The 17,162-nt window shown below is 32.9% G+C and overlaps 1 protein-coding gene across 1 annotated transcript; it reads left to right on the top strand.

The window, feature by feature from the left end:
- Nucleotides 1–511: 511 nt before the first annotated feature.
- LOC140432113 (cilia- and flagella-associated protein 251-like) lies at nt 512–9,849 on the top strand. The gene is made up of 5 exons (XM_072519951.1): nt 512–636; nt 1,765–1,925; nt 4,161–4,273; nt 7,805–8,064; nt 9,615–9,849. Exons 2-5 carry the CDS (start codon nt 1,781–1,783, stop codon nt 9,778–9,780), a joined length of 684 nt encoding a protein of 227 aa, XP_072376052.1. The 5' UTR covers nt 512–636; nt 1,765–1,780; the 3' UTR covers nt 9,781–9,849.
- The last annotated feature ends 7,313 nt before the right edge of the window (nt 9,850–17,162 follow it).

The following is a 17,162-nucleotide window of genomic DNA, read 5'->3' as shown; positions in this document are numbered from 1 at the left end:
GATTTCACCGCTGCAAGTGCACTATCGTTTTTCGTATCCCCTCCAAGTACTTGCACACAGCGCATAGTTTGGATCTTCAGAATTATCACTATTGGCAAATGGATCTTCATCTAATTCTGAATCAAAATCAAAACACAAATCATGGTTCGCAAAGCTGAAAACCATGATTTTTGACATATCAACTTTTGGCAAATAGCCACAGGAGATAAAATACCACTATGTTTAATTTCAATGTAAAATTTGGCTTCATTTACCCAACAGAATTTATTAAATTTCCGATGAGACGTATTGTCCCAAGCGGGTCGAAAAGGTTAATAAGACTTCAGACATTACAATTTAACGTTTATTTAATGTACTTTTAAATGTATGTGTAAAAAACGCCTGTTTATATTTAAAAGTTGACGGATCTTTAAAAGTTTTACAATTTATTACTAGTATTGAAAGATAATAACAAAAAACATGCTGACAAGTTAGTATTTGCGATTATTTCCTAAAAGCAATTAATTTGTATTTTTAGCATAATTCAATAACATCTATATCAGCGGATGACCAAGGAAGATGGTTGGTAACAGCTGCTGCCAAAGAAGGTTTTGTGCATATCTGGGATTGGGAAAGGAAGACTGAAAGCGAAAAGCTGTAAGTATATATACATCACTGCTACCAAAAACATGAAAAATGTGACAATTATAGAATTATAAATCTTGTAAACCGCCTACTTTTTAATGTAACTCACAGTAGCACCTACAAAAACTGTGATGGACATTTGGATTGGATTTTGTGATGATTTGGGTACACGAGAAAAGTCCTATTTATTACTCAGTTTCTATTTTCAAAGATACAGAGGCGTTAAATGTGATGTTTATATAATAATTTATAAATTACGAAAAGTAATTCGACTTTACTTGTCCGCCAATATTTAGATCAACATGTTACATGGCATTGGATTAGGAAAAGAGACAGCATCGAATGGCCTTTTTGCTCACCAGATTTGTATTCCCTAGATTTCTTTTCTAGGGATACCTAAAAAGTAAACTCTATAATGCCGATGAATCACTTCGGATCACCGCGAATACTGAGAATGTTTCGACTAAAAGATTTATCATTGTATGGACGCCGCTGGAGATAATCAGTTTCAACATTTGGTCAACTAAGAAATAAGTAATTAGCTGAAAATATTAATTTTAAAATGTATCTTTTTTAATAAATCAAATAAAGTATTGGATCGAGTTTAAAAAATTAAAGAAAAATATAAGAAATTGCAATGGCTCTAGAACGATATTTTATTTGACCCCATTGCAATTAAAAAATGTTAGGGTGATTTTTACTCTGGCTTAGGGATCAAAGTAAAATAATTGAAAATACCGAAAAATATGTCCTCCTTTAATAAAAATCGACGTGTGGTTGGGTTTTTCAAAAATGTTGTCGCAATATCTGGATAAAGTATTTCTACCGTCTTTGTAATCAGGTATTGTCCAATTAAATTATTTATATATATATATATATATACATATATATATATATATATATATATATATATATATATATATATATATATATATATATATATATATATATATATATATACTGGTATTTAGGCGCCACGCCCTGCCGGTAGGGATCTATGGAGGAGTATCACCGAGCCGCAAGCCCTTATCTCTTGACGTACTGCTCCACCATAGGCCGATCAGACACCAGCATGTTCTAGTCTAAGCCGCAAATTCAGAATTCTTTACATTTATTAATAAAACACGCTTTATATTTTAGAATACCGGTGTGGTCAATGTTCGCCGTCTATGGAAACCGTGGGATATATATGACAAAGATAAGTCCAAGTGCCAGATATTTAATTACAATAGGATTTCTTAAAGAAGATACTTATTCGGTAGATATGTGGCTTTGGACTTTGGGGAATGATGTTCCTGAAGGTAACATAAACGTTTTTTTTATTATAACTAATCAATTAACATTCAGTTTGTATTTTAGATTTCTCTATCAATACAGTCCACTCCATAGTGTTTCTCTAACAGCTTTTAACATCTGCAATTTAAGCAGCATTAACTGGAACTCCAGTTGTTCGTCTTTTTGGTGTAAATGAAGATAATGTTATACCTTTTTTTAAAAGTCTTCGAGCGTTGCTAATATCGGATTTATAAAACTCTTCACCGGAGACCAATACAGATTTGCGAAAACGTGTAATAATAAATCTTTTACATTTTGTTATTTGGAAATGAAAGTTTTGGGTGTTTTTCAGAGCAGTCTTTGCCATATCTTTAAAATCTAATATGGATATATTTGAAACAACGCACGTTGTTGCAGTTTCTTCAAAAACTTTCACATATTCATCTGGAGATATAATGGTCTCCATCTTTTTTAATTTTTTTTCTATAACCCCAAACACCCTGTCAGGGGGAAGATACGAATGTCCCGTTACTGGAAATATCAACTCTATCTCCGAGAATATCAATTCTCCGGTACGATGATAACGATGAAATACTTATTCGGCCTTTCTTTATCAAAAGTATTTTTTAAAATGTACTTCTGCATACGGGTATAATTTGTGCTTCACAAGTTCTAACAAAATGTGTAAATGATAATAATCGTTCATTACCGCGTCCATTCACAATACGTTTTCGTTGAATTGGAATTGCCTTGCAATATTTAAAAATGAAACTGTCTTGATAAGTTTTCGTTTCTTGTGCATAAAAAACATCATGGAATTGAGTATGCCTTGGAATTATCTCTTCTGACAATGATGAGGCAGAGTATTTGTTAGAAAAAATTTATAATTATATTTGAAACCGGAGAGATACCATTATTAAATCATAAGGTTTGTTCCGAGTAATGGTTACGAGTATGAGCAGTAACACATTTTTCGTTACTGAGCATACTCGTAACCATTCAAGAACGGTATTTGTGACGAGTTGGAACAAACCTATTGTAGATAATATTTTAAACGAGATTTTTTTGTTGTGTATTTTATAACTCATCAAACAAAAGATAAAAACAAATATCTGTTTACATTGATTTAGTATTATCCCTAAATTGGTCTAATGTTTTAAGGTATTAAGTTTTGCGTATAAAATAATTTTGAGTACAGCCCTGCTTTTAGTATACAGTTGTAAGATGAAAAGTTTCTTACCTTTGTCTTTGCAATTTTACACGTGTTGTATCTTCCTGTCGGTTTGTTCTTTTTCTACTTTGGTTTGGCGTTGTTTCCTCTATTTCAATATCCATATTTCAGTAATATTAACTTAATTTTACAACAGAAAATTAGAAAAAATCCTCCGCGTGGTCGTTAATCGACAACAAGTACCAGATAACTGATTCAGAATGGTATAGTCACGTGAGCAAGTCCCGAGTCCCGAGTTACTATTGGTTGAAATGGACTTGCCCAATATTGAAACTGAAATTGTCAGGATTTGACTAAATTTGAACATCACACTGATTTTTATAGGCAATTTGTAAGCGTTACTATGGATTTGGCCCGGTATTGAATAACTGAAGACACTGAAGACTCGTTTTCAAGGTTTTTACCCACCATAAAAGTACATTTTCTTAATTTTTGGATTTGACCAATTTTGACTCTAGGGTACAGATATATTCTCTTTCTCTCTCTCTCTCTCTCTCTCTCTATATATATATATATATATATATATATATATATATATATATATATATATAATATGGCTGATATAATACAGCCTTGTCTTACACCAGCTGTACACCAGTCTAAAATTTTAAACTAGATGTTTTGGAAATCCCTTATTTTCCAAGATCAACCATAAATAAGTTCTAGCAGTCGACACGACGTCGACGAAGCATAAATCAGTTCTCACATTAAATTCATATGCCTTTTCTATTATTTATGAGAAATTTAAAATGTACACTTTCGTTCCCAACTGCCTTTAAAGTAAAAACCAATTTCTGCGTATGGGCCTTTTACAGTACTTAGAAGAAAAGTATAGAAATCCTCCGTGAATTGCTATGGAAATGTTTAAAGAAACTGACTAAACGATTTTGTCCACTCTATAAGTATTATGAATACCTAACTGGAACTTCTCTAACTAACTCTCACACGATATCAAATAAAGATTAGATAAAAATTAACAATGAGTCTAAAACTTTCGGAGATGTGTGTAAATCTATAATTTTTGTTTTAGATTCATATAAAGTTCCTAATGTTCATGGATCTCCCGTTCAAATTTGTTTTAATCCTAACATTGAAGAGCACATTATGATCGTTTTTTCGAAGCAGATATTTTTATTACAATGGGTATGTAATACACATTTTACTAATACTATTATATTTAAATAAAATCGCATTTATTTTTTTTTCCTACTTTTATAGTAATACTTTTAGCTATTTTTTACCATTTGGATCCAGTAACGATTTTCCGCTTTGTCATTTATTTAAACCCAACAGGTTTCCGGGTTGAACCACGTCGATTATCACTGCGCCGAGCTTTCGACATCCCCATCCATTTTAAGTATGTACATAAACTTCAGAAAACGGTCATTGCTGTTCAAAATGAGAACCACCATTCCTAATGCACGCTCTTGCCATACGTCGTATTTCTGATGTGGTTACTTTTAACCTCAGTTCTGCCCTTATAATATCAGCTGCTTCGATTATCCTTTTATGCATTGTTAAAATAACCTTCATTAATGAAACGGGTAAGAAAGGTAAAACACAACAACGATTCATCATGCTTTTTGCAACATTTATTATGCCTTATTAAGAATGTACATAAACTTCAGAAAACAGTCATTGTTGTTCAAAATGAGAACCACCATTCCTAATGCATGCTCTTGCCGTGCGTTGTATTTCTGATGTGGTTATTTTTAACCTCAGTTCTGCCCGTATAATGTCAGCTGCTTCGATAATCCTTTCCATTAAATGAGCTCTAGTTCGGATTAGAACTTGATAAACAAGTTCTTTGAATCTGCCCCAGATGTGGTAGTCACACGGTGTTAAATCGGGCGATCTAGCAGGCCACAAAATCGGTCCAGTTCATCCGATCCACCTATTGGGATAGTGATTGTTGAATCAAGCCGTAACAGCACGTGCACAATGTGCAGGGCATCCATCATGTTAGTACACTATTCTTTGTCTGAGGGCGAGGGGTAAATCTTCTAAGAGTGGTGGTAATTCATTGTCTAGAAAGTCTAAGTACACTTGACTATTTAACCTGCCTGGCAAAAAGTAAACTCCTATTAACTCTCGTCCGATAACTCCTACCCAAACGTTGACACTCAATTTTTGCTGAAAAGATGTTTCTTTCGGTAGATGGGGATTCTCGTGTGCCCAGTAATGCAGGTTGTGAAAATTTGTTATTCCTTCTTTATTAAAACTGGATTCATCAGTCCATAAAATACTTTTAGGAAAATTACCATCGTTGATGTCTGCATCTAACAAAAAGCGGCAAAAATTTACCCTTCTAATTGGATCACCGCCTTGAAGACCTTGTACTGGCGTGTAATGATAAGGGTAGCGTCCATCGTTGTGCACTACCGAGGAGACCTTCCATTGCGAGACATTTAACTGTCGAGCCTGACGCTTGTGGTAGGATCATTCGTAACAGCTTGCAAAATTTGGACGTCTACATCAGGACCGTAACGTGCAGGATTAATACCGGAAACAGGATTGTTAACACTACCAGTTTCACTAATTCGTAGATATGTGTTAATAAAGACACTTACATGGGGAAGTCGCCAGTTAGGGTAACGGCGCTGATACTCTCGACGTGCTGCAGATGCATTTCCATCACTCTAGCCATAGAAAAACAGAATGTCTGCGTACTCTGCATTCGAAAACGAAGCCATCACAACTAATCCATAAATCACGTTATGTAGATTCACAGTCTGGTTGTCACTCAAACAAAGTTCAAAATCGTAATGCACAAAAACTCACAAGAAACTCCAAACACAATTCGGATGTCAAAACAGTAAAACGCATCTTTCATACGCATACAATAACCATGTTTATAAACCAAAATAAACCACTTCATAGCAGGTAGATTGTTTTTTGTTTGTTAAGTGTTCGGAGAATGACGATAGCTGATGGAAATTTTATGCGAAGAGTCAGTGTTTAGGTTTACATTTTTGTTCTATTCATAAAACAGGGAGGTAGTACGCCTAGATAATGTTTAAACGTGAAATAGACGGTTTGCAAAGTAAAATATTAATGTTGTACATAAATCATCAAAAACATCTAGAAAATATTTTTCAAAATTTAAACCTAAAGTTAGTAAAGACCATCAATCAAACGTTCATATATTGGGCAAAAATACTAATACTTACATAGAAGAGTTGTTGCACACAAACATAGTGTACAAACCAATGCATTAAACACAACAGCCCTAGCCAAACATTCTCTAGAAAATAGCCATTCTTTTGATTTTGAAAATGTACAGATTTTGGAAAAAGAACAAAATTACAACAAAAGATGCATATTGGAGATGATTCACATAAAAAAGATCCAAATTCTATTAATAATAAGACTGACATCAAAGATCTTTCCAATTGTATCAAAATTTAATAAAATGAGTTGTTTTTTAAATGCACTATGGCAGATATTTAAGATACGACCCTGAACCACTCCTATTTTAAGGTACCTGCCAGATGTCATCTGTCAATGTCAGATACCAATTTTTTAATCCATATTAAACTTTTTAGTTTATATAGTTTAGTTTATATCGTCGTTTGGCCTGGGGCATTCTAAAAAAATTTCCCGATGACTCTTCCAGCTTAAACAGTACAACACGACTAACTTTGAGCGGGTATAATGGCTCTTCGTGGATGATATACAGATTTTTGATGCCCCAGAAACGATAATTTAGTTTATTCACGTAACAGCTAAGATGAAATGAGATTCATTCATGATAATTTTCAAAGAAAAATCATCCTTCTCTTGTCAGTCCATTCAAGACGAGTGGCAAAATGCCGCAGTTGTATCGGACTGTCGGGAAATCTGAAAAGAAATGCACACTGCGTCAACACAACCGACGAATTGTTGCTCAAAAAAATGGAAACTATTATTGCGCGTTCTCGTGGAGTAAACTGATTCATGGCTTGTCGATTTGTATTCTGAGTTTCTTTACTTTACAAATGTCAAAACTGAATTGACATTTGACGCCATTTTTAAAAGTTATATCGTGTTTCAATGGGGCTGAATACTTTTACCTCACTTAATACAACCAATAAAATTGCAGTAAATGTCGAGGGTTACTGATAACAGTTATGTTGCAGAATATGAACAACGTGACTGTGAAAGCGATTTAGAAATTTAGACTTTTTTATTAAATTTATTTATTGTATCACAAGATACATTACAGTCCATCTAATTTACTTACCGTTTCATGTCATTATCATTGACAGAGATCGAAGTTGACATGCTTGCCAAAGTATAAAAAAATCCTGAATCCATTTTAAATCAAATAGGTCACATAATTGTATAATATTGAATCAAAGAAGCTACCATCTCTTTACAACGACTATTTAAATCCTTACGTGACATTTTTGAAATAAAACACACTAATTTTGTTCTAAAAAGAACAGATTTTATTAAATAGGTAAAAATAAGAGGTAGTCACTTTAAAATTCTAAATAATAAAGTACAAAAAGTGTCAACAACGCAACTGTCAAATAAGTGTTACCAATTTATGCCAATCCGGTAGGATTCGAACTCCAGACCACCGGCTTGCGAGGCAAGCATCCTACCGCTTGCGCTACGCAGACCCATAAGAGTACCTATTAACATTAATTCATTCATGCATTAAGGTTATTTATTTATACTACTTTGTAGGATAACGAAAAACAAAAATTCTCTTGTATAGTAACCCCAACATTAATGCATAAGAATAAAATAGGATATTTGACAGGTGGAACTTACGCTGATTCATGTCATGAATGTTATACCAGTAGTAACAAAGGCTGTATAACCATATTCCGTAATACTTTATACGCTAAACGATTCGAAGAAGGAGAATTGGACAATTCGAAAATATTCATTGGTTCGAGCAAAGTCTCCACGGTAGCACTTGAATGTTGTACTACTGTTGATGGGTAAGTCAAGTGAACTATTTTTATATTACATATTAGGGTGGCGTATAATAAAAAACCAGTATTATTATATGTATATCGATTTACAACGTTCTTCAGCGCCTTCTGAGTTTCAATGTTCACCTTTATCTCTCATTCCTGGTCTTTTTTCTCCTTGTTTGCATTTTATGACTTATTTTGGGATTCTACTCCTGTTCATGCAAAGAAAACGAAAAATAAAGAAGACAGAATAAGTGATGCGACAAAACGGTTGATGGAAAAGAGACGAACATTTCTAAGAGAAGTAAAGCGAAACACCGATGGTTTCAAAGAATTGAATAAACAAACAAAGAAGGGAGTAAAGAAAGATTTAAGGATCTACAATGAAAACAAGGTAGAAAAATAATAGAAAAGAACCGAGGCCTGAAATGCATAAGATCAAACTTAGGAACGCCTATAATAATCTCAATGAAGGATAAAGATAGAAAATAAATAAGAAAAGAACGAAATCCTAAAAGTTACTCAAACATTTTACCGTGATTTATTTTCCTCAAACAAAAGCCCAGACAACACTGCAAAGGAAGATCTTAAGAAAAAGATAACGAATGTCAACTCAGAAATACTCCCTAACATAGAATTCTTCGAAATAAAACAAGCTAGGGCATAACTAAAGAACAATAAGGCTCCGGGCCCAGATAGAAAACTTGTAGAAATGTTGAAGGAGGGGAGTGAAATTATTCTCGAAGAATTGAAAATTTTTTTCAACGAATGTCTTCACAGAGGAGAAGGACAATACTTCTCTTCAAAAAAGGAGATAGGGGAGATCTGAAGAACTATAGGCCAATCTCCCTTCTGTCCTAAATGTACAAACTGTTTATGAGAGTAATAACTAACAAGTTAACGTCGAAGCATGATAGCTATCAACCGGTAGAGCAGGCAGGATTCCGAAAGGGTTACAGTACAGCGGATCATCTCCTTACAGTCAGAACGATAATAGAGAAAGCCAATGAATATCACTTGAACTTATACATTGGCTTCGTTGATTATGAAAAGGCATTTGACTCAATAGATCTTTGAGCAAGAGAGAGAGAGATGAAGAACTGCAGGATAGACTCCCGTTACAAAATGCTTATACATAATATTTACAAGAAAGCTACAATGAAAATACAAATACATGCGAAAACCAAAGCTATACCAACCAACAGAGGAGTTCGCCAGAAAATGGTTGTGATTTGTGACGTATTACTTTTCTAGATCTAGATTTTTTTATGCCCAATATAATAGTCTCTTTAATTACTATTCTAATAATAATTATTATAGCTCATAACAATTTGTTTTGGAATAGTTGCAAGATCGCTAGGTTGAATTTTGAACAAATACCCCACATATATTCCATATCCGACAATCACATTAAATTACAGAGATTATTTAATTTATTCTGAAAAAATTTGACAAAAACATTGATAAAATATCAAAACCTTTTATAAATCCATACTATCAGAAATGAAAATATTGAGGAGTAAAGTTACTTTTTGTGCATACTGTACATAACTTATCAATGATTATATTTTTAGATTAATTGTCACTGGAAACGCAAGAGGAGAAATATATTTTTTTAATAAACGAGTAGAAATTTTGTACTGGCTACGAGATTTCAATTTGGGAGCAATAGTTTCAATCAGCTTCAACTTGAATCCTAAATTAAAAATTCAAGATCTTAATAAATATTTTATAAGTTAGTATGATTTGTATAGTTTGATACGAAATTTAATATTTATTTCAGCGATAATAATGACCACAGTATATTAAAGACTTTCATGTAGAGTGCAACAAATTTAAGTTTGGGAATGTGACGTAGTGTTTAGCGCAGGTGGGCGGGCTGTTTGTACCAGTAGCTGGCGGAAACAGGTAGATTTAAAATTTGTTAATTTTTTTTTCCTAATTTTTAATCATTATGAAGTTTATAGTCCGTTGCACTCGAAAAATATTGATTAAAATAGTAGTTTAATAAATAACAAAATTCCTTAATACTTACAATTTATTAACATTACCACGAAGGAAGAATTTCAATAAACTGTTATTGTTCTAACAATTGACTTTTTAATTATAAACATGCATCTGATTGAAAAATTCACACGCACACAGCGTCAGGTACAAATCCAGTCTCTCCTCCAGCATAAACAATAATCAGCCTTTTGCCCGTAGAAATCGGTAACCAAAAACCTCTATCTCCCCAGTGATATGGTGCAGTATGGCTGCTGTGCACCTATATATCTTTTATCGGTATAAATTATGGTTCTACCCTCAGATCAAAATTGAATTAGCTGCTTTAAATATTCTATTCGTTTTAAACCAATAACATAACTTTTCATTAGGACACTCCAATTGTCTTCGGATTTTCGCTACCTGCAATTTGTTCGAGATGATTTGAACAGTATCTGTTCAAAAGTATGATGGTTTTTTTTGTTCCTATCTTTTTAGGAGCCATATTGTTAAATAACTATTATTAATAACTAAACTAATGACACTATAGATACACTAAATGACTTAATAATACACTAATTACTACTACTACTACTACCAATATACTAAGTACTAATCTAAAAAAACTAATAAAATATGCAACACGATCAAATTAATAAGTCAAACACTCTCTGCGATACGTACTTCTCAAACTACGACACTGGCAAGCAGTACACTGGTCGTTTCCATGGTAACACAAGTAAACACGATTTACTGCGCATCGTCGAGGTATCAGTCATATTCCCAAACTTAAGTTTGTTGCAGTCTAGTTCATCATTTTAGATTTATCTCTGCTCACAATAAGATTTGAAATCTAACCATTTGCGCTTTCGCATAACTGTAGCTGATCTACACATGAAAAACATGTACCGTTCGCGTCATAAAAAACTGGTACAACTCTTATAACCGAAAATCGTGCTTTTCAAGTTGTGTAAGTTGAGCTTTTCACATGTGTCATTCTAATTTCGAAGGCAACGTTGCCAGTTCAACGAAAATATTATATCAAACCAGCTAAAAGCAGGGCTGTGCGACAGGTCGCAGGTTTTAGTATATTAAAAACTAAAACAATATCGATCATTCTTGATCAGTCAGTCACATTTATATTTAAACATTTATTTAAACATACATCTCAAAAAATTCTATTAATTTTGAAATTTTCCATTATCTCAGTACCCATACATTGATTCGTGTTTTATTATAATTTATGAAAATATTTCAATTAAAAAATAATGATAGATAATAAATCTAGACATGACTTTAAATTATTATGCTTAATTTCAAATCGAGAGGTGTGATTGGTTTCTCGTAAAGTGTAACACATAACTGTATTGAATTGTGGAATACAACAGTAAATAAAATCCACTGGAAAAATTTAATTTAAAATTAATAAATAATGAATAATTTTTGAAGTGAATAATTTTTGTGAAATGTGGAATTTAAATATATGTTTTACAATTTGAAAAGTTAATATTTTGTCATAGCTCCATTATTATTAATCACTTATTGTAATCTTCTGGGAACTGAGTTTGTTAAATTTAGTAACAGATTTTCATCTTCGGCCAAGCTTTCCCAGGTTTCTTCAATGATGGTCCATAAATAATTCCTGTTTTGGGGAACTACATTTAATTTTTGTATTTCGTTGATCATAAGTCCCCAAACGTTCTCTATTGGATTAATATCTGGACTTTTAGAGGACCATGGAAGAGCTTCAATGCTATTTTCCATAAGGTAATCCCGTACATGGTGGGCTGTGTGGATGGAACAGTTGTCATGCTGGAAAATTAGATTATTTTTGGGGAAAATTTTCCTAACCGATGGCAACATCACATTATCTAATATATGTAAATAGGTTTCATTGAATCGTCCTTCCATTCTCCAACACGTTCCTAAACCTCCTCTATACATCCAAGCCCAAACATTTACAGAGAACCGTCCGGACTTATCACTTGATAAAATATAGTTTTCGTTAAACCTATTTCCAGGCGGTATATAAACAATAATATGGCCATCATAATGAGACTGGAATACTTTTTCATCAGTAAAAATTACACGGTCCCAAAAATTTACTGGATCATTTAAAACGTAATTTAAAGCAAATCGGAGTCTACTTTGTTTATGTTCCTCGCTAAATTTGTATTTTCGGGCGGCTGCACAATTTTTTAAATCTGTTCTTCTAATTCTCCTTAATGCTGTAGTTATAGAAGCATTAAAGTTTGTATTAACTTTTGCTTGCCTTGCCGTATGGAAGGGATACGCTCTTAAATAATTAGTTAATGTTTCAACTTGTTGGGCTGTAGTAATAACTGGTCACCCACTCCCTCTCCTTCTATCGAAAGTCTGCTCGTTTTCCCATTTTTTTAATGTTGTGGATTGTGGTTTTGCTTCTATTTAACTCTTTAGCCAGTTGTCGAATCGACCAACCATCTTCTATTTTTGAAATTATTCTCGTTTTATCAAACTGACTTAATAACTGACTTATAACTGACGTGGCATCTTTAAAAAGTCACTTTGACAAACTTGTCAAATCTGACTGATGGCAAGCAATATTTTTATGTTTAATTTTTATGTTTAATGATTCGGATATGTTCGGGAAGTTTTCACGCGCTGATAACATCTGTAGATATTAAACCATAATTTTTCAGTTATAAGAGGATTTTTTAAGACAGACGATGATATCTTACTCTGCTTAATTTTATTGTCGTTATCATTTATACACAGTAAATCATTTAATTTTGAAAAAAATATGCATCTCAATGGGTAGGTAAATGTTTTTTGTTTACATTTTATACATAATAATGTAAAAAAGTAATAGTCTATTTATAGATAAAAACGGATTACAATTAGGGTGTAGATTCAACCTCCATAAGGAACATTACAGTGAGATATTGGATTGTAATGTAATACTGTCACGTTTTTAAAAGCATTTTTCGCTCCGGATATTTTATAGTTTATAATCTACGAAGGATAAAGTATAATGTTAGTTTTTCACATTTATCGTTTATGTAATAAATAATAAATTAATTTAGGTAGTTTGCCTGTTACTAAACTTATTGACATAACATACAGTCAACAGTTTGTGTTCTGTAAGTAATTGAAGTATAAAATTACAGTAGATGCATTCCAGTGTTCCCTGTGCCAATACTCTAACTTTAAATATCGTTCTACATTTTGGACATTAACTCAATCCTCTCTCTGGTTATTAAATTTATTAGATACGGTTTTTTGTTGTTAATAATAAAAATAATACCTTTATAAAAACTTTATACATTTTTGAACGTTATTTTTTACGTTTTACGTTTTATTTAAATTTACTGAAATTCTGTTATCTGTGATGGCAACACGGCAACACATTGTGTCCAGTCTGAACACGGGTTTACATTGGGAAAAAAAAGTGTACCAGTTTTATATGACGGGAAGTGTACGTACACCAGTCACTTCTGATTGTACTAGATTTTATTTTATCCTTATTATTTTTTATGAAACACCCTATATATTATTGTTTTTCGGGATTCTATATAACATTTTGAATAGGTTTTGTAGAAGATAGTATATTAATTATATAAATAATAATATAAAGACAATTATGTATATCTTTTGAGTTATTGATTTTTTTTTGACACACAGAAGCAGGATTTTGAACTATACAATTGGTATAGTTCAAACTTTAATCGAAAAAGTATCAAGCTCAGTGGCGGATCCAGAAATTTTTGTCGGGGTGGGTGTGGTCACGGGTCTTGAGGGTGATTTTGATATAGGATTTGATTTTTGCACCTTTCAGTGACTGATCCCCAAAATTTTTGTCGGGGAGGGGGGGTCATGGGTCTTGAGGGTGATTTTGATATAGGATTTAGATGATTTTTGTACCTTTATGGTTGATATGATTTGTGCCGCATGTAAGGGAACCATTTTCTCAATAATTATTTTAAGCGATATATTAAACCAATGATAGGTTATTAAAAACCAAATACCCTACGGGTGCAAAGAAGGGTACAACATTAATGGGTCTTAAACAAAAAAAATAATTTAAAATTTTAATTTAATAAAATTTAAAATAATTTAATAAGTTGGACCCACATCTATGACAGTAAAATCAAGTGTACAATACTATTAAACCAAAGGAAACTTATTAAAATATAAATACTGAAAAATCAAGGACTGTCAATTTAAACTAGGTATTTTAAAGACAATAGCTAGACAATGGACACTATTAAATGTGGAAATAAAGCCTACCATCCATTTAAGACGACAAAAGGACTTCTACAAGGCTGTGCTACGTCCCCTACTCTGTTTAAAATATTCTTGGAAAAGACACTCAAACCATGGAGGAGAAAGTGCGAAGGAATGGGCATACCAGTAAGAGACGAATACCTATACACCTTAAGTTTTGCCGACGATCAAGTAGTCATCGCACAAGATGAAGAAGATCTCAGCTTTATGCTCAGAAAACTAGAAGAAGAATATAAAAACAACGGAATGGAAATAAACTTAGAGAAAACCGAATACCTAACAACAGAAAACAAGAATATCAGAAACCTAGAGATAGACGAGGGAAGACAAATAAATGGAACAGATAAATTCAAGTATTTAGGAACCATAATATCGAACCAGGGAACAACAGAAGAAGATATAAACAACAGACTGAGACAAACAAGAAACTGTATAAGACAACTAAACTCAGTGTTGTGGGATAAGAACATTACGATAAAGACAAAAAAGAGAATATATAATACCCTGACAAGAAGTATCCTGACATATGGGTCCGAAAACTGGACAATAAACAAAAGAAATAGAGGTAGAATAAGAGCAGTAGAAATGGAGTTCCTGAGGAGAAGCTGTAGACTTACAAAAAGAGACAGAATTGAAAACGCAGAGATTAAGCGGAGAATGGGAGTGCAATCAGACATAATCGACTATATAGAGGAGAAGAGACTATCCTGGTACGGCCACGTCAGAAGAGCGGACAGATGACGCTGGATAAACAAAATCACAGAATGGAGCCCGATTGGAAGAAGAAAGAGAGGAAGACCCCGAAGGTCATTCAGAGATGAAATCGACGAGGCTATGGAGAAAAGAACCCTGCGAGATGGAGACTGGAATGACAGGGAAAATTGGAGAAAACGGTTAAGTGAAGGAAGACAGTGAAAACTGTGGAAATCCTTAGTAGTAGTAGTATTTTAAAGACAATTAATTTAAACCCACTTATCCTATGACTACAAAATCAAGAACAAACCAAGGATAAATAAGTATATACCAAAGTGAAGTAATTTAAATTTTATCAACTCAATGTAAATGTAAACATTAATGAATATATTAAACGTTCCTAATAAACTCTATCTTATCGTTGGATATCAGATATCAATTTGTAATAACATTTATTTATTATTTATTGCTATACGTAGTGGAAACATGGACACTCGGAATTACAAGTATGAGGCGTATAGAAGCCTTTGAAATGTGTGTTTTTCGAAGAATGCTGAAGATTTCATGGACAGAGCACGTGACCAACAACGAGGTGCTGAGAAGAATGAGGACTGAGACATAACTCCTAAATATTGTAAACAACAGGAAAACGAGTTATCTTGGACATATTTACAGAGGAGAAAAATATAACTTTCTACGACTCATAGTGGAAGGGAAAGTAGAAGGAAAAGAGGTCCACGAAGAAGAAAATGCTCCTGCTGAAGAATGTAAGAGACTGGATAGGCATGGACACACATTAGTTACTAAGAACAGCTCAAGATAGAGAGCAATTTGCTGTAGTACCCACCTTTCCGTAATGAAAAAGGAACCTTAAAAAGAAATGTAAAAAAGCATTTTATTTAAAGTAATTTATTTTTTTTACTCGATATTAAAATTTTTCTCATGAATTGTCAGCAACAGCCGGCAACGAGTGGTAAATAAAAGTTCAGTGATTAAAAATACTATAAGAATAAGATAAGTAAATATTATATAATTTTATTAAATGTATTCTTTTCGCCTATCTGATTTAGCAAATCGCTCTATGATTGCATCAACATTAGAGAATTTTCAGGATGCACATTGATGAGTGCTAAACCAGTTAACGTTTCCTCTGAAGTTCTATTTCTGAGCCAAGCATCTTTAGACGCTTAAGCGTAGAAAAACTATGCTCTGATGTTGCTGAACTGACTGGCAGTGCAATTAATATTTGCAGAAATATTCTGATATTTGGATATATTGAATTTCACATTTTGAATCCACAGTGAAAACTCTTGTTCTAATGTGGAATATGCAGTAGATGGTCCAATATTATCCTGGAAGGTGTCATACAATTATTTTAATGCAACTTTATCTTCTGGTGTGTTATCAGTTTTAGGTAAAAAAACTCCAAAATTAAATAGATTCATAACTTTCGGTGAAAGTTGTTCTTCTAAATCAGTTAAGATATTGTCTAAAAGGGGTAAATAAATAGATCTTCGGAAATATTCTTCGCAAGAGTTAGTAGATTGGTTTTGACGACAGGTTTTGACGAGAAACTATACGAGGCATCTTCAATTCAATGTCTAGTTGTTCATCTATTTCCTTTGCTTCACAGTAAAGTTTGCTAAAAACATATTCAGCATTTGATCTTTTATTTTGAAGAATGCATTTAGTGTCCTCTATGACCTCAGTAGCCTTCTTCAAATCTAATTTTGGTGACTGAAGATGACGACTAAGTGATACATTTGTACCTAAAACATCACTAAGACAAACTACTGAAATGAGAACTTCTGGGCTACTAATAGTTTGCATTAATGAAAATTCATCAGCTGACATTTTACTGTCATTCCACGTAGAAATTGTTTTAATGAGCGTTATTTATTTTGATGATTGATTCGCCCTGGAACTGAACATGACCTTCATGCCTTTCAACCCAACGAGTTTCACAAATCCTTGGACAGCAGCTCCCAGTTGTTTTATTTATAATTACTAACGTATCAGACAGGGTTAAGTGCAACGACAATATTCACTTTGATATTTATTATAGATACATTATAAAATGTCTGCACACAGTCTCAACAATTATATAATATATATTCAAATTACAAACAACCAATTCGTAGACAAAACTGAAGACAAGAAATAACTCTGAGATAGCGCGT

This window comes from Diabrotica undecimpunctata, unplaced genomic scaffold, assembly GCF_040954645.1.
Source record: "Diabrotica undecimpunctata isolate CICGRU unplaced genomic scaffold, icDiaUnde3 ctg00002861.1, whole genome shotgun sequence".
Lineage (NCBI taxonomy): Eukaryota > Metazoa > Arthropoda > Insecta > Coleoptera > Chrysomelidae > Diabrotica > Diabrotica undecimpunctata.
The sequence above is the reverse complement of the archived record's forward strand: the minus strand, read 5'-3'. Positions and strand labels throughout refer to the sequence as shown.

Coding starts and splice junctions, on each gene's coding strand:
- LOC140432113 (XM_072519951.1), top strand. CDS start 1,781: ATGTTCGCCGTCTATGGAAACCGTGGGATATATATGACAAAGATAAGT. Junction 1,926..4,160: donor GGGGAATGATGTTCCTGAAG/GTAACATAAACG, acceptor TTTTTGTTTTAG/ATTCATATAAAGTTCCTAAT. Junction 8,065..9,614: donor TGTTGTACTACTGTTGATGG/GTAAGTCAAGTG, acceptor TTATATTTTTAG/ATTAATTGTCACTGGAAACG.